Below are 22,064 nucleotides of genomic sequence, written 5' to 3'. Positions count from 1 at the left end.
CTATATTAGGATCAGCCTGGGGTACAAAAAGCAATGCAGTTTAGAAATAGGCAATATTTTGATTACAGATTAGAAAGATAGCAATGTTTTCAGCAATATAGTGCAAGTGTTTTGAAGTTTAGTAAAATCTCATTCTAGAAAGTCAGCGATTGACTAAGAAAAATTTTACTTAAGAAATATGAGCTATTGAAACAATGGTCTTATTATTTTAAGAACATTGAGAAGCAATATACCAAGATAATAGGGTACAATGTTTAAGAGCCAGACTGTGGAACTGGGCTGCCTGGGTTTGAATCCCAGATCTGTTACTACTAGAAATTGACTATGCTGATCTCGGTCACTTGCTGCTGTGGTCTAAATGTTTGTGTCCTGGCAAAATTCTTATGTTGATACTTAATCCTCAACGCAATAGTAATAAAACGTATCCACCTTTTATTACATGACCCTTTAGGGGTCATGAGGGTGGAACTCTTACGAAAGGGATTAGTGTCCTTGTAAAAGAGGCTTGAGGGAGCTTGTTCGCCCCTTCCTTCATGTGAAAACACATAGAAGTCACCATCTATGAGAAACAGGCCCTCATCAGACACTGAATCTACTGGTGCCTTGATCTTAAACCTCCCAGCCTCTTGAACTATGAGTGATAAACTCACGTTGTTTATAAATTACTCAGTCTAAGGTATTCTTTAGAGCAGCCCCAATGGACTAAGACACTTACTTTTACTAATGCCTCAATTTCCTCAATCATGTGAAACGGGATAGTGCCAACTTCAGTAACTTGCTGAAGGTAATAAATAATTTTGTAAGCACGAGGCACTTGGAATTGTGTCTGACTCATTACAACCCATATGTAAATGCCAGGTATTATCATGAGTGTCAAGATACAAAATTTCTCTGGCATTGAGAGGATCAGCTACAGTTGTTTTAGCCCTTCCAGGACAAAGATAATGGTTAAACATTGTGGCACTATTCTACTTCCTTTTTTGCTAATTATACAAAACCTGTTCTAAAAAGCACATTTCATCGCCTGCTCAGAGGCTCCAGTTGGCGGCGAAGAGTACATCTCCTTTCAAATAGCTGGATTAGGTCCTCATGCTGCTGTGGTCATTGCTGGTCATCTTTGGTGAGTTCGATAATTTGACTGAGAAGTGAGGTGGCAGCAGAATGAGGTCTACTGCTCCCGAAAGGTCGGAGGTTTTATCAGAGCCCAGGGACTGGTGGGGATTCTCAGGTTCTGCCTGCAGCCTGGGCTTCAGAGGCAGATGCAAAGAAGTAGGCTGAGGACAGTGAAATTGCAGCACATCCATTAAGCGTTAAGCACAATGCTTAATGTTCAAGGTGGACCACTTTACCATTTGCTGGTCATCAATTGCTATTTTGATATCTTAGATCTCATTGAGTAATATAATATTCTCGTAGTAAAATGTTCATAATATTAGCATTTAGCACTGCCCTTCTCCTCCGTGAACACCGATTATTCAATTGTTATCTGTAAGATTTAGGTTCAGCAGATGCATTGAGACCCCTTGCTAATATTCCTCTGTTTAATCGTGGAGGACGAGGGAGATGACAGCTGCTGCTAGAAAGTAAGATTCCTGGCTGGGTGCGGAGGCTCATACCTGTAATCCAAGCACCTTTGGAGGCCAAGGCAGGTGGATCACCTGAGGTCAGGAGTTCGAGACCACCCTGGCCATCATGGTGAAACCTCATCTCTACTAGAAATACAAAAATTAGCCGGGCGTGGTGGCAGGCACCAGTAATTCCAGCTACTTGGGAAGCTGAGGCAGGAGAATTGCTTGAACCTGGGAGGTGGAGGTTGTGGTGAGCCAAGATTGTGCCATTGTACTCCAGCCTGGGTGAGAGAGTAAATAAGATTCCTTTCTCTATGCTGTGTAAGCACTAAATAAATATTTGTTATTGGAATAAAAGGGCTCTAACATGAAATATGATCATAGGAAAGAGACTGATTTATTGATTTCTTGGAACTCTCACAGTGTATGTTTCCTGATGAGCCCTTTGTGATCATGTTGTCATGTCTATCTACTACTTGAAAAGTCTGAGTGTGAGACAGAGTGGTGGGGATGGTGGAAGGAAAATGAAATCAAGGAGAGTCACTAAATATCCAACGTGGGTATTCTCGACAATCCCTTTAGTCAAGCATTGGGTTTGCAACTTGCCTTGTGACTACAATTAATGAGTTAGATGTGTGCTCAAAGGAGATTGAATTATTAGTAATGAGAGATCAGGGAAATAGAAAAGAAAGGAAAAATGGAAAGAAGTTTTTGAGCAATTTACCACAGTAATGTAAATTTATAAATTATGAGGGCAAGTGCTGTGTGCTAATCTCTGGCTTTTGATCTCCTCACAGCTGCAGTCACTGAACAGGCAGGTGAGTCCTCCTTGTCTTTGTTGTTCTTGGTCTCTGGCATATCAGTCACCCAGCTACCCCAGGATTCTATAGAGGTGGCTCTGGAAAGCCTGTGAAGATGTCCTAATATTACTGCCTTCTAGGCTGACATATTCTGAGGTCACGCAACCTGTTTCCAACACCATTTGCATGTCTGAGTGACCAGGTACCACCTAGCCTTCTCAAGACCCTGTATGCTTGCCTCTTCTTTAAAAGCCTGGTTTTAAGAAGGGCAGTAACATCTGAAAGAAAGCATGCAGACTGAGGAGAAGAACAATTTGGAGAGAACTGCTTTCCTGCCCATAGGACCATAATACCTCATTATTGTCTGGCTAAATGCTGAATGTTTTCACAGCTCTTAAAACAGTTATTTATAGAGGAATATGTCAGAACTACAAAATTCTGCAGGGTCAGAATAAACATGTGTCCTCATTGCTTCTCTAGCTCTAGCTCAGGAGTCAGCAAGCTTTTCCTGTAAAAGGCAAGAGAGTAAATAGGCTAAGCTTTTCTGGTGTGTGCCATAATTACTCAATGCCATTGCTGTGGTAGCAGGAAAACAACTATAGACCATATGTAAATGAATGAGGATGTCAGTGTTCCAATAACATTTTATTTACCAAAACAGTGTTGGCCAGCTCACAGGCCATAATTTGCCAACCCCTGCTCTAGAATTAGTATTTAGTTTTGATTTTTAAAAAATACATGCATTACTGTTCTAATCATAAAGAGTGAAATAAAGATAATTTTATTTCACTCTTTCTGAGTTAAATCTGTGCTCAGTGAAGAAAGTCAATGGGAAAAATATTCTATTCTATATACAGAATCTTCACATGAGCCAAGACAAAATCTAAAGAAAGGGAGAATTGTTCTCTTGCCCATTGAATGCTGGCTACCAAGTGGAAGGGGCTCTTTTGGTTCTAAGGAACAGTGTGGGAAAAGCAGATCCCGGTCTCACCTTGAATGGAACAAGAGTGTCCAGGGAGACATTCAGGGGTCCTACCTGGAGCTTGCTCAGGAGAAAGTTTGGTCTCTTGCATTCATTCAGTCCCACATACGGTCCTGGAGTCCCATCCTGTGATACCCATCCCTCCACTATCTGTCTGGATGGAAATTAGAGGAAACCTTTATCAATACTCAGGAGGTTTCTGACCATTAGTGGAATCATGCCAAGGCAGCAGGCTCCCTGAAGTGAATCACCTACAACCGTTCAGAGAACAGGGCAACAGCCACTTCATTCTCTTTCCTTTCCTTTAGCAAGAGTTTCTCAGAAAACTGAGATGTTCTTCAGAAGTTTGAGATCTTTTGTTTTTAAAGAGAGTAAGAGAGAACTTAGTTCAGCATGATGTACTGGAAAGAGCAGGACTTATATAGCCAGAAAGACCAAACTGAAATCATGGCTTTGCTACATACCTGCTACGCAGGCTGGGGCAGTCACTTGGCCTCTGAACCCCAGTCTCGTCTCCAGGGAAAAGTTTCTGGTCTGTTGAGAAATACACTCCCTTCCAAAGTTTGAAAATGCTATTCAGCAGAGCAGCTGAAAAGGTCTTTCTGTCCCCATCCATTGCCTCAACGCAGTCTTCTATCCCATTTCCTCTTTTCAGCCCCACCTATACACTGCACTTACCACCTGCGACCTTGCCCTTGCATGCAAAGCTCTGAGAAATACCATTTGCTTTTCGTTTTTGCTGTTGCTCTGGTAAAGATATTTTTCACTGAAATTCTTGTGAAAAAACTCTTCAATCCTGTACATCTTGCTCTGAGTTAAATCTTTGTGCTCCTACTTACTTGCTCTACATAGAACTTCTCTATTCTCCCAGCCCCCTACCATTGTCCCTCCACTGCAGTTCTCCTCTGTACTCTCTGGGCGTCAGCGTGATTCTATTGGGCACCTCTGTAGGTAGAGCCACTCTCAGCCAGTTGCTGGAGGATTTGGAACTCCCTGAGGATGAACAAGTCAGCTTTGAGACTTGTTGCCCTCCCCTTCTAGGGCCTCTGACTCCTTGCACTCTGCTAATGGTGCACACAGATTAGAACTCTTGAGGTTGCACCACAATGACAGCCAGTGTAGAGCCAGCACTCTTCTGCTGAGGCCTCCAAATTGCCAGGTGGCTGGCATCGGAGCAGTCACAGTCATGCTAGAAGCAAGTGGATACAAACTCTCACACAAACCCTATTCTGACTCTTTGGGGTTTCCTGATACGAAACTATGGACCAACTTATGTCTACTCCATAGGTAGGACATCACTCTCAGGGAGTTTGACTTCAAGTCACCTTCATGTATTCATTATCCCCAAGTCCACCCCATCTCACAGACCTGAAACCCATTATTTTAGTTGCTCTTGAAGTGCAGTTATGATGTCCTCTTATTCCTCCTCAGCCATCATTAGCTTCTGCAACAAAGACATCCCCCTATGGTTGTGAAGATTTGTGGCTCACTGAGTGGTCCATAAATGCCAGCACCATTGTGTGCTTCTCTTACAGAATCCTTAAGGCAGCCTGATGAGAGGCAAATGCTCTTTGTTGTTCCATCTCTTAGATGAGAAACTGTAACTGAACACAGGTCCAGCTGCTCACTACTTGCAAAGTCCAATGAATAAGAGAGAGATCTGGTAGAAAGAAAGTGACTTTTTAATTCCAAAACTTAGCTGAGGGGAAGTAGTACAGGCTTCTGCCTTGAGGGTACCACTTCTACTTCTGGGGCAGAAGGCAAGGGCTTTTGAAGGGGGACTTGGTGTGAACAGCATGCAGGGGAGGGAGCGAGGTGGTGCCAGTCTATGTGACTTGCTTTGGATGTCATCTGTCAAGTGATTTGGCTGGCACCAGTGTGGGCAGAACTAGGTTGTAAATTGAGGCAAGCTTCTGGTGGGAGAGAGTTCTAGAGGCACCTGGTTGGAGTCTCTGGAACCTCTGAAGTAAACACATAGCTAGATACGCTTTCAGTGCAAGGAGTGGATGATGGAGAGAAGGTAAAAATTATAATTGCATGAAAAAGGTAAAAATACTTCTTTTTGTTTTTCTTAGAAAAATAGGATACTCGGTTACAAAACCAAGGTCCAAAGAATAAAGTGCTTTGTCCAGTATCACACAGCCAATAATAGTAGACTTGGATTCAAAACAGTGTGATCTGGCTCTTCACCATTAGGTTAAACGTTGTGAGAACTGAAATCGATCAGTATCTCCTGGTGGTGATGACGACTCTTTCTGGCTGCATCTTCACTTCCAGGGCTCCGAGCTTTAGCTTCTCTCCTCAGCGGATTCCTCTCGGAGCTGCAAGTCGGCTCACCCTGCTGCTCTCACTTGCTGGTCTGCCATTATGGACTCAGGATCATCTGCTCCTCACTGCTCTCCATCCTCTGGTTTGCTCTTGGGGCAGTCTGCCTCTTACCAAGCAGTTTGAGGATATGAATAATTCCTAACGACCAACTCAAAGTCTCACTTTGTCAGTGGCAGCCAGAGCCAGTGAGGTTGCCTGTCATGCCCTTTTCAACAGCGTCACTAATCATGACTCCTCTTCCCATCCCCAGAGGTGTTCTCTACAGGAATATTTCCTGTTTGTGGAGGAAGACTGTACCAGTGGTTTAAAAGTTGGCTTGATTCCAAGTCCCACAGTGGAGTTTCCATGAGATCTAGTTTCCATTTGCAAGGGAGGGCACAAGTCTTGAATTAAGCTAATTGTTTCTCCAACCCACCTTTTCTGCCCTTCTAATTATATATACACACACACACACACACACACAGACATAAAATCAGATTGCTCCCCAACGTCCAACAGGTAATTCTGGTTCTGTTGAAATAGCCAGTAGCAAACCATACATTTTGCCAAAAATTGTACTTCCAAATGCCACAGATTTCCTGTGGCTTTTTGGCTGTAGCTCTGCAGTAGCATTTTATGAATCATCACATCTCTTATGTTATTGACTTCTGCATCCTTCTACTACACATCTGACAGTCGTGATACAATTGAATAGTGATAAGGAAGATTTTTATTTGAGATACAACTTAATTCCTTACTTTGTGGCCAGAATCCTCTACTACAATCATAAAATATCATGAAGATGTCATAGACACAAAACATAGTCTGGTACCAAAAATAAATGAAGTGACAGGGTAAAAATTAGAGAACCTGTGATCAATCTAAGGAAAGCAACCTCTGGGGAGGATATTTGTCTTTGGCAATAGCTTTCTTCTTTATATGATCCTTCTCTAGGAACTGAGCCTTGGATTAAAAATAATCTCTACTTCTCTGAATGGATGAGAAAAATTTTCTGAAGGCATTTGAGTAGAGAATTCGAGTAGATAATTAAAGATACTGGATCTTATTCCAGTAACTGGCTTATTCCCAATAATCCACACCACTTGATGGTTTTTATCTGGTGAGGCAAGGAGAGGGCATGGGACCTGAATTTGTAACACAGTGTAGAGTTCTGAGGGCTGAATGAAGGCATGGGGCATGAGAAAATGAAGTGCCCACTGAGGGCAATGGTTTCCCTGTGTGGTGTCACTGATGGAGAAGGCTGAAGATGAGGAGTTTGTCAGAACACTCCTTCATGAACATTTAAAAAACCATGTTTATCTTGACACCCCTGCAATAGACTGAATGTTTGTATCTCCCTCAAATTCATATGTTGAAAACCTAATCCCAATGTGATGGTAATTGTAGGTGGGGCCTTTGGGAGGTAATAAGATCATGAGGGTGGAACCCTCATGAATAGGACTAACACTTTTATAAGAAGAGGCTAGAGAGTTGGCTGATTCTTTTTCCACCATGTGAGTGTAGATCGAAAAGTTGGCAGTCTGCAGCCTAGAAGATGGCCATCACCACAACCTGACAATGCTGGCACCCTGATCTCAGACTTTCAACCTCCAGAACTGTGAGAAATAAATCCCTGTTATTGATAAGCCACTCAGTTTATGGAATTTTGTGATAGCAGTACAAGCTAAGATATCCCCTCAGGAACCATGGGATGAAACTCTCAGTTATTAAGGCATGGATTGGAACCTCCACCTTATCTAAAGAAGTAGAGGCTATGCCTGAGACCACCTCACTGCCAATGGAGTCTGTCTGGGTTCTCTGCAGAAATTGCAAATCCAGTTTCCCTCCTTCTCTTGCAGATTCGCTGACCCTTGTGGCGCCCTCTTCTGTCTTCGAAGGAGACAGCATAGTTCTGAAATGCCAGGGAGAACAGAACTGGAAAATTCAGACGATGGCTTACCACAAGGATAACAAAGAGTTATCTGTTTTCAAAAAAGTCTCAGATTTCCTTATCCAAAGTGCAGTTTTAAGTGACAGTGGTAACTATTTCTGTAGTACCAAAGGAAACATCTTTTCCTGGCATAAACGTTCAAATATAGTAAAAATAAAAGTCCAAGGTAAAACCCTCACTTCTGTGGGATGGGCTGGGTAAGAGATCACGGCAGCAAGCAGGGTGGGTACTTGGTAGGGGAAAGTTGCTCGTGGGCCAGATATAGACAGGAGTGCTTGTGGTTCGACCATCATGGGAGCCATGATGGATGAGAGGTGTCTGGCTCTGAATGTCCAGTTTGCTGGGGTTGCTTCTTACCAGGGGCTTTTCAGCAGGAATCTTAGCTCTCACTGCTTTGGGGACTATTGTGATCCGTCTCTCTAGAGCTCTTTCAACATCCTGTGCTGACAGCCAGCTCCTTCCAGCCCATCGAAGGGGGTCCAGTGAGCCTGAAATGTGAGACCCAGCTCTCTCCACAGAGATTGGATGTTCAACTCCAGTTCTGCTTCTTCAGAGAAAATCAGGTCCTGGGGTCAAGCTGGAGCAGCTCCCCGGAGCTCCAGATTCCTGCTATGTGGAGTGAAGACACAGGGTCTTACTGGTGTGAGGCAGAAACGGTGACTCACAGGATCAGAAAACAGAGCCTCCAATCCCAGATTCACGTGCAAAGCAAGTATCAGTGAGGCTGAGCCTGGAGAAAAAAGATAGGAGTGCTGTAGCTTCAGCTTGAACTACTAGTCTTTTTGTTTCTTTGTTCAACTCCTATCCTTGAGGAAAGTGAAAATTAAGCTAGAAAACCCCTCCAGATTGCTCCTGGCTTCCTACTGCATAAGAATCAGAAACGGACTAAGCCCTTTATAGTCTTTCTTTTTTGTTGTTAGTTATGTAATATTCATTGATCAAGCCTTCATTGATCACTGACTGTATGCCTTGGCATTTAGTAGTGGGTGGGGCACTTCAAAAGGCAAACCATGTGCTGTCTAATGGCTCTCCAATGTCTCCACAAGATGAGATTGCAATACAAATTGACTTACTAGAAGACAATGTGGTGCTACATATATATGTATATATAAAGTGTGGTTTGCCTTTTGAAGTGCCCCACCCACTACTAAATGCCAAGGCATACAGTCAGTGGTCAATGAAGGCTTGATCAGTGAATATTACTTAACAACAAAAAAGAAAGATTACATATATATATATATATATGTTTATATATATATAAATATATAGTACTACCTGAAGCATCAGGAAAAGCAAATGTGAATGAGCAGAGTGGTCAGAGGAGAAGTTGTATTTGGTTGAACCTTGAAATTAAGAATGATAGAGGAATTATTATTGGGACTGTTGGTTAGGAATAATGACTTTTCCAAGGCAGGGCTGAAGATATCAGTGCCCCTCTATATTCTGTGCAACAGGTGTCTGTGACTCATCCAAAAAATTGAACAGTTTCCTGTCCCATGAAGTGGCTGATCCATCACAAATTCTTTAAATATTACTACCCATGAAATTGGCCAGGGTTAGGACATACAAATATCTTTATCCACATTCCTCAAGGATAATTGTTATAGATTCCCTACCTCCATAAAAATGTTTATGATGGATTATCTATACAATCTCCACATTCCCATTCCTTGCATTAGAGAATGGAATCAGTCAAACTCTGTCTCCAGAGTTTCTCTTAGAGTTCTCATCTGTTATCTTATATCCATCTAGGAATCCCCATCTCTAACGTAAGCTTGGAGACCCGGGCCCCTGGGGGACAGGTGACTGAAGGACAAAAACTGATCTTGCTCTGCTCAGTGACTGCGGGTACAGGAAATGTCACATTCTCCTGGTACAGAGAGGCCACAGGAACCAGTCTGGGAATGAAAACCCAGCATTCCCTGTCAGCAGAGCTGGAGATCCCAGCTGTGAAGGAGAGTGATGCCGGCAAATATTACTGTAGAGCTGACAACGGCCATGAGTCTATCCAGAGCAAAGTGGTGAATATCCCTGTGAGAAGTGAGTGACACTCTCATTCATATTTTCCAAAATTCCCAAACCAAGGTCATGGTACACAGGAGTTCTGAGGAAATTTCAGGAGGCCCCAGGGATTAGTGTTGTGGAGAACCAAAAGCAATTTGAAAATGGGTTACCCTTGCAGGTTAGACTACTGACCTGTTTCTTTTTGTAGAAGGAAATATAAAGAGGGCTGTAATTGATTATGAAGCAAAGGCATTCTTGCAATCTTAAAATAGGATAATAAAACACCTATTACATGAAACTTTTGGGCTCTGGGCCAGGGAGTGCCATGGATCTAAAAAGTTCACAGTGGTAACAACCCGCTTCATTTTATGTCATCTCCTTCAAAGGGATTAGAGTGTTTCTAGCTTGCTGAAATTGCACCCAAAGGGAGACATTTGGAGCCATGTTATTGGTGATTTACTGGTGTGGAAAATTACCTGGTGGTGTAACCAAGTAGCCATTTCCATTCTAACCCAGTCCTACAGTCCTGAACTGGGCTGAATAAACATACCTAAATATATGCTTAGAAATGCTCCTATGTATCAGTTTTCCCAGGAACAACTATAATATAGAAATCTCACAATTATTTCCTAATAAAAAATTATAGGATACAAAAAAAAAAAAAGAAATATGAAGGGAGCTGGATGGGCACAGGAGAACAATCAGATGAGAACAGCAGAAGACCGTGTCTGTAGGCAGCACCCAGAACTGATATTCCCCTCAAACATCTAAATATATTGTTGAGAAAATTACCTCTAACTGTTTTAGTGGAAATGTGAGAACGGAAAGTATGCAACAGCCACAGGGCCGAGCCCTTTGCTGAGCCTACAGGATGGCAGTTTGTGAATCTATTGCAGCATCACAAATCTTTTCTGATAGTCCCTCTGTGTCTGTCAGTTCCAGTGTCTCGCCCCGTCCTCACCCTCAGGTCTCCTGGGGCCCAGACTGCAGTGGGGAACCTGCTGGAGCTTCACTGTGAGGCCCTGAGAGGCTCTCCCCCAATCCTGTACCGATTTTATCATGAGGATGTCACCGTGGGCAACAGCTCGGCCCCCTCTGGAGGAGGGGCCCCCTTCAACCTCTCTCTGACTGCAGAACATTCTGGAAACTACTCCTGTGAGGCTGACAATGGCCTGGGGGCCCAGCACAGTGAGACAGTGCCAGTCTCCATCTCAGGTGGGTGGGTGTTACCTGGATACAGAGTTTGATGACAATGGCTGTGTCTCACCAGCCTGGAGATGTCTGCTGTGTGTGAAGAGGGGGAAGGTGATCTCAGGGTCCAGTTGCTTCTCTTCTCCCCACACCAACCTGAAGAGTACAGACTCCACTTCAATGATCTCTTGCAAGAATTTATATTTACCATCCCTATATAGCATTTATATGAAGGGCCCAAGTCTTTAACCTCTGGGGCTGAAGCACTGCTTTCTTTACTTAGGACCTGATGGCCATAGAAGAGACTTCACGACAGCCGGAGTTCTCTGGGGACTGTTTGGTGTCCTTGGTTTCACTGGTGTTGCTTTGCTGTTGTATTCCTTGTTCCACAAGATATCAGGTTGTATCTACTATTTGGATTTTCCATATTTTGCTATGACCTTTCCACTATTGATATAGATTGAAATTACAAAAAAAAAAAAAAAGGAAGAAAGAAAGAAAGAAAGAAAACGCTCCAAAATCCAATAATTTCTTTTTATGCTTCACAATTCTGCAAGACTCTGTGCAATGCTCAAAGTGGTCATACTGCTAATTATACAATATGTCATTGTTCCCCGTGCATAGTCACTTGAGATTAAATTATTTACACATTCCCTCCATGCTTGACTTTTAAATTAAAAAGTCTAATTCTTAATTGCCATTTAGTAATTTTCAACTGGTATAATTAGCTTATGTATAACAGAGCAAAATGGAGTAAGGAGCCAGATTTAAAGGAATGCAAACAATTTAACGTGCTCTTTTTTCTTTTATTTATCCATTTCTTATTAGCCACCTTCTTTATGAAAAGAGCAATGACTCCTTGAATTCTTGGATCCATGATATAGACCATAAGAAGCCATCTTTACCCACATGTCTGGCCATTGATGCCGGCTATAGTTTGCAGTTTCAGCTAAGAGTCAATTAGAGCGCATATATGCAGCCTCTCAACATGGCCTGGATTTCCTCACAGCATGATGACCTTAAAGGAGTCAAACTTTTAACATGTTGGTTCAGGCTCCAAAAAGCAAGTGTGATAAGAAAGCTGCAACACATTTAATCAACGAATTCCAAAAAGTATGATGTTGTGTCACTTCCATGGCAATTTTATTATGTCCTGGTTCTTCAAACTTGCCCAGGTATCAGTGGAGAGGGCACAGACTTCATCTCTAAATGGGAGAACTGTCAAAGAATTTTAAACCATGTTTTTAAAATTTCCACATATAACACCATGAGTTCGAAACTGCTATGTCTCCAAACCCCAAAACACTGTCAAAAGCACAAGACTCTTGGTGTTCTCTCTGCAATCAGTAAATGTTCCATGCCAAATGATTTCAGAAGTTAGGTTTTTCTCCCTGCGCCCCTCTCCATCTTTTGTTGAAGATTTTTGTGTCTATGTTCATCAGGGATATTGGCCTGTAGTTTTCTTTTTTGGTTGTATTCATGTCTGATTTTGGTATGAGGGTAATTCTATCCTTGTAGAATGGGTTAGAGAGAATTCCCCTCTCTTCAAATTTTTGGAATGGTTTGAGGAGGATTTGTATTAATTCTTTATACATTTGGTAGAATTTGGCAGTAAATCCATCCAGTCCTCGACTTTTCTTTGTTAGGAAGCTGATTATTAATGGTTCAATCTTGCCACTCATTATTGGTTTACTCAGGTTTTCTATTTCTGTCTGATTCAATCTTGGTACATTGTCTGTTTCCAGGAATTTATCCATCTCCTGTAGATTTTCCTGTTTATTTGCAATAATCTCTGATGATCTTTTTTATTTGGTGTCGTTGTAATGTCTGCTTTTTCATTTCTGATTATGTTTATTGGGGTCTTCTTTTCTTGGTTAGTCTAGCTAGCAGTTTATCAATTTTGTTTATCTTTTCAAAGGACCAACTTTTGTTTTATTGATACTTTGTATTTTTTTTTTTTAGTTTCTATTTAATTTAGTTCTGCCCTGTTATCATTTCTTTCCTTTTGCTAATTTTTAATTTAGTTTGTTCTTGGTTTTCTAGTTCCTTGAAGTGCTTCATTAGATTGCTAATTTGAATTCTTTCTACTTTTTTGACGTAGTTGTTTATTGCTATAAACTTTCCTCTTAGCACTACTTTTGCTGTATCTCACAGGTTTTAGTATGCTACATTTCCATTTTAATTTGTTTCAGATATTTTTGATTTCCATCTTAACGTCTTCATTGACCCAATGGTTGCTTAGGAGCATGTTGTTTAATTTCCACTTATTTGTACAGTTTTCAAAATTTATCTTGGTATTGATTTCTAGTTTCATATCCTTGTGGTCCGAGAAGATACTTGATATGATTTTGATTTTAATAATTTGTTGAGACTTGTTTTGTGGCCTAAAATATGGTCTATTATGGAGACTTTTCCATGTACAAGTGAGAAAAATGTGTATTCTGTAAATGTAAACAAAATGTTCTATAAATGCCTGTTAAGGCTATTTGGTCTAAAGTGCAGTTTAATTTCAATGTTTCTTTGTTGATTTACTATTCGAATGATCTGCCTAATGCTAAGAGTGAAGTGTTGAATTATCCCACTATTATTGTATCAAAGTCTATCTCTCTTTTTAAAATAATATTTACTTTATGAATCTGGGTGCTCAGGTGTTAAGTACATATATATCCTCTATAACCTGTTGCTGGATTGATCCCTTTATTTTTGTTTCTTTTTTTTTAACTGTTATTTATTTATTTATTTATTATTTTGAGGTGGAGTCTCACTCTGTCACCAGGCTAGAGTGCAGAGTGTGGTTCAATCTTGGCTCACTGCAACCTCCACCTCTTGGGTTCAAGTGATTCTCCTGCCTCAGCCTCCCAAGTAGCTAGGATTATAGGCACCTGCCACCACGCCTGGTTAATTTTTTTGTATTTTTAGTAAAGATGTGGTTTCACCGTGTTGGCCAGGCTAGTCTGAAACTCCTGACCTCAAATGGTCCTCCTGCCCTGGCCTCGCAAAGTGCTGGGATTACAGGCGTGAGCCACTGCACCCCGCCTGTATATTTTAAGTAAAGAATTTAATCAATTTACATTCAAGATTATTATTGATATGTGAAGTTTTCTTCCTGTCAATATTAATTGTTGTCTGGTTGTTTTGTGTATTCCTGTTGTTTTTTCTCTTAGTGTGTATTTTCTACATCTAACAATCTTGGGGAATTTAAGTGGTTTGCAATGCTTATTCAGTCAGTACCTGACTACCAAGCCTCAAACCTAACTTTGTTGCACCTCCTGGCTATACCTATGCGTTTTCATGATGGTAAGTATTGTCCTTTTGCTTTCAGGTTTAGGACTCCCTTAAGCATTTCTTGCAGGGCTGGGCTAGTGGTGATGAATTTCATCAACTTTTGCTTGTCTGGGAAAGGTTTTATTTCTCCTTATTTATGAAGGATATTTTGCTGGATTTGGTTTCCTTCACTGGCACTTTATTTATTTTAGCACTTTGAATATTTCATCTCATTCTCTCTTGGCCTGGAAGGTTGGAGTGTGTTTTTGTTTTGTTTCGTTTTGTTTTTCTTTATAGGTGGCTAGAGGCTTTTCCCTTGCCATTTAAAAAATTCTGTCCTTGTATTTGACTTTAGACTGTTTTATTATAATGTGCCATGGAAAAGACCTTTTTGCATTGTATCTGCTTGGGGATCTAAGAGGTTTTGTATCTGGATGTCTAAATCTCTTGCTAGACTTTGGAAGTTTTCATCTATTATTTTGTTAAATAGGTTTTCTAACCTTTTCATTCTGTCTTTGCCATCTGGTACCCCAATAATTTGAATAAAAGTGTTAAAAAAAGGTGCCAATTCTTGGTCCTCCAAGTGACTTAGTCACATACCCAAAGTGGCAATGCTGCGCCAGGGAGGTGAAAGGATTCTCAGGCCCCTGGGCAGCCAGCATGGTTTGGGCAATGGCAGTGGCACGTCCACCCTCTGAGTCCCAAACAGTGCATACCAGTGTTGGTAGTGGCTGTGATAGGCTGGGCAGGTCAGACTCCAGACCTGCAGATGGTGCATGCAGGTAGGTATCAGTTGTGGTAATAGTGGCAGAATTGGTAAGCCCAACCTCAGGTCCCCTGGAAGAATGTTAGGTGCCATCGTGGTGCACTGGGCTGGGCAATTCCCTGGCCCCCATTCTGTGTGCTCTGGCATGGTCAGAGGAAGGGCAAAATCATGCTGGGTGGGCTTATCCTCACGCTCCCTGATCCTCTCTGCTCTCTTGTCTCCGCAAGTCTTCACTATCTTATTGCCACTTCAGTGTTTATAAACAGACTTTAAAACTCTTTTGCCCAGTTTTTCTAGTTGTCCTTAGTAGAAGATTTGGTTCAAATGCATTCAGTAACCACTACTGGAAGTTTGAAGGCATCTACCTTTTACAACCAACATATTCCTTAAGCTGCCATGTTTTTCACATTTCCAGCATGACTATTTGTTTTTGTAACATATTATTTTTAAAGTCAAGAATTTAGACAAATCAGAGTGATTTGTCCTACTGAGCCCTATTAATATTTCGCAAGTCAAAAAAAATTACCAATGACCCAATTATTGTGTCAACCACATATGGCAGGTTTACATATATTATCTGTAATTATCAAAAGTTATTTTTAAGTGTATCCTTTTAGGGAGACAAGGTCTTGCTCTGTTGCTGAGGCTGGAGTGCAGTGGCACGATCTTGGCTCACACAGTCTCGATCCCCCAGGCTCAAACCACCCTCCCACATCAATCTCCTGAGTAGCTGAAACTACAGAACCATGTCACCATGCCCACCTAACTATTTTGTAAAGATGAGGATTTACCATGTTGCCCAGGCTGGTCTCGAATTCCTGAGCTCACGCTATCTGCCTGGCTCAGCCTCCCAAAGTGATGGGATTATAGGTGTGAGCCACTGCTCCCAGCCTAAGTATCTTATTTTCTATGTCTAACCATCTTGGGGAATTTAAGTGAGTTTATTTTTGTGGTCACTCAGCCAGTAGAGGGCAGACCAGAACCTATATCTACTAAGCCTCAAACCTAACTTTGTTGCACCTCCTGGCTTTACCTATTCTCTTTGCATAAGTTTCACCTATGTCAGTAAGGTGTTATTTATTTTAACCTGTCAGATACAGTACAAACATGGGGCACATCAGAATCGCAATGATAGCTTTGAAGCTCTTGTAAAATGCTTTCTTATGCTTATCTATTACAACAGGTGAAATAAATTTTGGAAACTCATTAATTTTCTTCCACATAGTAAACATTTAAGCCAGTATTTTATTTTATTTTTACTTCCAACATTTATTTTAGGTTCAAGAGGTACATGTGCAGGTTTGTTACATGGGTAAATTAGTTGTCTTGCAGGTTTGGTGTACAGATAATTTTGTCACCCAGGTAATCAGCGTGATACCAAATAGGCAGCCCTTCCTTCCCTCCCTCCCTTCCTTCTTTCCTTCCTTCCCCCCTCCCTCCCTTCTTTCCTTCCTTCCTTCCTTCTTTCCTTCCTTCCTTCTTTCCCTCCCTTCCTCCCTCCCTCTCTCTCTCTGTTTCTTTCTTTCTTTTATTGTTTTATTGGCGAAGTCTCACTCTGTCTCCCAGGTTGGAGTGCAGTGAACAATCTTGGCTCATTGCCACCTTCACCTCCCAGGTTCAAGCGATTTTCCTGCCTCAGCTTCCTGGGTAGCTGAGATTACAGGCACCTGCCATGATGCCCAGCTAATTTTTGTATTTTTTTTTTAGAAGAGATGGCATTTCACCATGTTGACCAGGCTAGTCTTGAACTCCTGGCCTCAAGTAATCCACCCACCTCAGCCTCACAAAGTGCTGGCATTACAGGAGTGAGTGAGCCATCATACCTGGCCCCAATAGGTGGCTTTTCAATTCTCACTCTCTTCCCTCCCTCCACCCTCAAATAGGTCCCAGTGTCTGTTGTACTATTCTTTGTGTTCATATTTACTCAACGTTTAGCTCTCACATATCAGTGAGAAGATGTGATATTTGGTTTTCTATTCCTGTGTTAATTCACTTAGGATAAAGGTCTCCAGTTCCACCTATGTTGCTGCAAAGGACATAACCTCATTTTTTATAGCTGCATAGTATTCCATAGTGTATATGTAACACATTTTCTTTATCTGGTATACTATTGATGGGCATCTAGGTTGATTCCACGTCTTTATTATTGTGAATAGTGCTACAATGGACATATGCATGCATGTGTCTTTACAGTAGAACGATTTATATTCCTTTGGGAATATACCCAGTAATGAAATTGCTTGGCCAAATGGTAGTTCTATTTTAAGTTCTTTGAGAAATATCCAGACTGTTTTCCACAGTGGCTGAACTAATTTACATTGCCATCAACAATGTGTTAAGTGTTCCCTTTTCTCTGCAACCTCACCAGCATCTCCTGTTTTGACTTTTTAATAGCCATTCGGACTGGTGTGAGATGGTATCTCATTGGGGTTTTGATTTACATTTCCCTAATGATTATATTGAACATTTTTTCATATGATTTTTGGCTGCATATATGTCTTTTTTGGAGAAGTGTCTGTTCATGTCCTTTGTCCATTTTTAAACAGGGTTGTTTGGTTTTTGCTTATTGATTTGTTTGAGTTCCTAGTAGATTCTAGATATTAAATCTTTGTTGGATGCACAGTTTGCAAATATTTTCTTCCATTCTACAGATTGTTTATTTACTCTGTTAGTTTCTTTTGTTGTGAAGAAGCTCTTTAGTTTAATTAGGTCCTATTTGTCAATTTTTTGTTTTTATTGCAATTGTTTTTGGAGTCTTCATCATGAAGTCTTATCTTTGGCCAGTGTCCAGAACGGTATTTCCTAGGTTTTCTTCTAGAGTCTTGTATTAGTCTGTTCTCACAATGCTATAAAGAAATACCCAAGACTCGGTAATTTACAAAGGAAGGAGGTCTAATTGACTCACAGTTCCGCACGACTGGGAAGGCCTCAGGAAACTTACAATCATGACAGAAGGGGAAGCAAACATGTCCTTCTTCACAGGGTGGCAGGAGAGAGAAGTGCCAAGCAAAGGGGGAAAAGCCCTTTTTAAAACCATCAGATCTTATGAGAACTAACTCACTATCACGAGAACAGCATAAGGGTAACCAGCTCCATGATTCAATTACCTCCCACTGGGTCCCTCCCACAACACGTTGGGATTGTGAGAACTACAATTCAAGATGAGATTTGGGTTGGGACACAGCCAAACCATATCAAATCTTTATAGTTTTAGGTTTTACGTTTAAGAATTTGATCCATCTTGAATTGATTTTTGTATACAGTGAAAGGTAGTGGTCCAGTTTCAATATTCTTCATATGGTTAACCAGTTATCCCATCAGCATTTATTAGAGAGTCGTTTCCCCTTTGCTTGTGTTTATCAGCTTTGTAGAAGATCAGATGGTTGTAGTTGTATGGCTTTATTTCTGTGTTCTCTAATATGTTCCATTGATTTGTGTATCTGTTTTTGTAGCAGTACCATGCTGTTTTGGTTACTGTAGGCTTGTGACGTAGTTTGAAGTTGTATAGTGTTATCCCTCTAGCTTTTTTTTTTTTTTTTTTTTTTTTTTGCTTGGGACTGCTTTGGCTTTTGAGGCTCTTTTTTGGTTCCAAATGAATTTTAGAGTTTTTTTTTCTAATTTTATAAACAATGTCATTGGTAGTTTGCTAGGAATAGCCTTGAATCTGTAAATAGCTTTGAAGAGTGGCCATCTTAACAACACTGATTCTTCCTATCCATGAGCGTGGAAAGTTTTTTCATTTGTTTGTGTCATCTCTGATTTCTTTCAGCAGTGTTTTGTAATTCTTGCTGTGGAGTTCTTTCACCTTGTTTGTTAGTTGTATTCCTAGGTATTTTTTTCTCTTTTGTGCAAGCCACTATTCTCAAGTTCAATGGAAGTTTTATTTTTTAAACAGATGATTTAAGTAAGTGTGATATTACACTTCTGCACCCCTCTCTGCTACTTTATTCCCAAAATATCTTTCCCAGTTCTTTATTCTTTTATAGAGCTTCCTGCCTCATCACCGCTCTTTCAGGGGTGATATAGCCACCCTCTATGTGGGTAACCAACTCTGCTCTGTTTCCTCGCCCACAAAATGAGAAAGTTACCTCAGATCTACGCCATGATACACCAAGACCATCTTCAACTGTTTTATACTTACAAAAGAGAATAGTTGTTCTTTCCTGTGAAGACAGTGTAGGGTGTCTGTTTTGGTCTTCTTGGGATAGCACAACAAAATACCACAGATTGGGTGGCTTAAAGAACAAAAATTGATTTTCTTACAATTCTAAATGCTGAGAAGTTTAAGATTAAGATGCCAGCAAGATAAGTTTCATTCTGAAGCCTCTTCTCTTAGCTGTGGGCAGCTACCATCTTGCTATGTGCTCACATGAATTCTTTTTGCGTACATGCAAAGAGAAAGAGTGAATTCTCTGTTGTCCCTTGTTTTTTTAAAATTATACTTTAAGTTCTGGGGTACATGTGCAGAACGTGCAGGTTTGTTACATAGGTATACATGTGCCATGACGGTTTGCTGTACCCATCAACCCATCCCTTCTTATAAGAATACTAATCCTGCTGGGCGCGGTGGCTCAAGCCTGTAATCCCAGCACTTTGGGAGGCCGAGACGGGCGGATCACGAGGTCAGGAGATCGAGACCATCCTGGCTAACACAGTGAAACCCCGTCTCTACTAAAAACTACAAAAAACTAGCCGGGCGAGGTGGTGGCGCCTGTAGTCCCAGCTACCCGGGAGGCTGAGGCAGGAGAATGGCGTGAACCCGGGAGGCGGAGCTTGCAGTGAGCTGAGATCCGGCCACAGCACTCCAACCTGGGTGACAGAGCGAGACTCCGTCTCAAAAAAAAAAAAAAAAAAAAAAAAGAATACTAATCCTGTTGTATCAGGACTCCACCCTTATGACCTCACTTAAAATTAATTACTTCTATAAAGGTTCTACTTCCAACTGTAATCACATTTGGCATTAGTACTTCAATATATGGAATTTGGGCAGGACACAAACATTTAGTCTATAAATGTGCCCAAGCAAGGACAAGTACTAATATAAGCCTCCTAATTTGTCACTTTTGTTACTGTCTTATTGATCAAAAAGTAAGTCGTATGGTCATAACCAAATGCAAGTGGTAGAGAAATAGTGTCTACCTCTTTGCTGACAAATGACAGAGTCACGTTGCAAAACAATGCATACAAGAAGATAGGAACAAATTGAGAGCCTTTACTGTGTGGATCTACCACATGGTTTTTGACCTGCACTCCCACTCTTGTAACTTTAAAAAAAATTTAATTAATTTTTAATTGACAGATAAAAATTGTATGTATTTATGTACAGCATGATATTTTCAAATAAGTATACATTGTGGAATTGCTAGATTGAACTAATTAACATATATGTTACCTCACATACTATCTTCCTATTACTTTTTAGTTTACAAGCACATAACCACACAAAATTATTGTTTACTAAATTTGCTCCCAAAATTAGGCTGCTTCAGAAGTTTTCAATCTCAGTTCATGGCTTTGACCTTCAGATATCCAACCTTTTTTTTTTTTTTTCAGACAAAGTGTCACTCTGCTACTCAGGCCAGAGTGCAGTGGTATGATCATGGCTCACTGCAGCCTTGATGTCCCAAGCTCAGGTGATCCTCTTGGCTCAATTTCCCAAGTAGATGGGACCACACGAATGAACCACCAGGCCTTGCCAATTTTTTAATTACTTCTGGAGATGATTTTATATATTGCTGAGGCTAGTCTTGAACTCCTGGGCTCAAGCGATCTTCTTGCCTTGGAGTCACCATGCTACACTCCATGCCTGGCCAGATATCCCAAACTGGCAATTTATTTCATGGTGAGTTTCACTTAAGACGATTTTTTCCTTCAAGTAGATGACTTAATTGGGACCACCTCAATTTATCAAAAGATGATTTAATAACTAAAGAAAGTCAGAGTATCCCTTTCCTTCCATGAAGGTCCTCGGACTCCTATATAAATTAGCCATACCCTAAATCATTAGCTTTTGAGCCTTGCACAGCATAGAAATATAAGGACAAGGCAGTGGCTCTTGCCTAATGAAAGTAATGCTTTCTTTCATTGGCTAATCTCTTATCATGAGGACCATGATACCTCTATGTCAACCTAAAATAAACTAAAATAAACTATCAATATAGTCCCTTTCAGAGTGGCCCGATATATTTTATTTCTCCTTTAAAATAAATAACTGAATAAATATGTTACAAATACATCTGGCAAAACATTCAAATAATATCAAAGAATATGACAGTAAAAAGTAATCCTTTCTCTCACACCTATTCCTGGACCTCTTGGTTCCCTTCCTCAGAGGCTCCCACTATTAGCAATATCTCATTTATTTTTCCAGAGATATTTTAGACTTACATGATGTCTTTGTATACATACATATTCTTTATTTTCACGCAAATAATAACATACTATATGCTACACTTCACTTTTCTATGAATATTATTTGAGAATTGTTTGATATAAATATATATAGAAATATAATATCTTTTTAATGGTTGCAAAGCATTCTATTCATGGATTTGCAATAGTTATCTTAATGTTAATAATTCATTATTGACGGAGATTTAGATGATCTCAAGTTGTTTTCCATGACACACAATGCTACAATAATTTTTCTTTTAGATGTCATTTCTTGCATGTACAGTATGCTTGTAGAATTAATTCCTATAAATAAAATTCCTAGATTCAAATTAGATACCTTTCTAATTTGGTAGATCTTGTCAAGGGTTACTCATAGTTGTACTAAATTATACTCTCATAAGGACATGTCATAAACATGCTTGTTTATGACACACTAGCCACACAGTGTTGTAAGTTTTGACTCTTTGCCTGTTTTGCAATTGAGAAACATTAATGCCCTGTAGTTTTTATTTATGTTTCTGTTTACTATGAGCTCTTTGTTCACATAGTTTAATCATTTTACGTTGGGTTTTTAATGTCATTCTTAGGGATTTGTAGATTATATTTTTATACTAAATGTATTAGCTCTTTGTCTGAGGTGTGAATAGTGAAAAGGGTCTGCAGTCTGCACTTTGCATTGCCTTTCATATTGAAATTCTTACTATAAAAATAATTATTTTTATGTGGTCCAATTTATCAATATCTTCTTTTATGGGTTCTGGGTTTGGTAACCTATTTTGGAAGGTCTTCCCCATTCTTAGATGATAAAAATGTTCTCTGGTTTTTTTTTTTTTTTTTT

General features: G+C 40.3%; 1 protein-coding gene across 2 annotated transcripts in view; it reads left to right on the top strand.

Annotated features, from left to right (window-relative positions):
* Nucleotides 1–1,030: 1,030 nt before the first annotated feature.
* FCRL2 (Fc receptor-like 2) overlaps nt 1,031–22,064 on the top strand; it is a 29,836-nt gene continuing 8,802 nt past the window's right edge. For both annotated transcript variants that reach the window (XM_011928475.1, XM_011928474.1), the window contains exons 1-7: nt 1,031–1,120; nt 2,366–2,386; nt 7,517–7,774; nt 8,032–8,316; nt 9,361–9,648; nt 10,549–10,827; nt 11,087–11,203. In XM_011928475.1, coding sequence (XP_011783865.1) covers nt 1,090–1,120; nt 2,366–2,386; nt 7,517–7,774; nt 8,032–8,316; nt 9,361–9,648; nt 10,549–10,827; nt 11,087–11,203 — 1,279 coding nt within the window. In that variant the 5' untranslated portion in view covers nt 1,031–1,089. The remainder of the gene's footprint in view (nt 1,121–2,365; nt 2,387–7,516; nt 7,775–8,031; nt 8,317–9,360; nt 9,649–10,548; nt 10,828–11,086; nt 11,204–22,064) is intronic.

Source organism: Colobus angolensis, unplaced genomic scaffold (genome assembly GCF_000951035.1).
Source record: "Colobus angolensis palliatus isolate OR3802 unplaced genomic scaffold, Cang.pa_1.0 Scaffold77, whole genome shotgun sequence".
Classification (NCBI taxonomy): Eukaryota; Metazoa; Chordata; class Mammalia; order Primates; family Cercopithecidae; genus Colobus; species Colobus angolensis.
The sequence above is the reverse complement of the archived record's forward strand: the minus strand, read 5'-3'. Positions and strand labels throughout refer to the sequence as shown.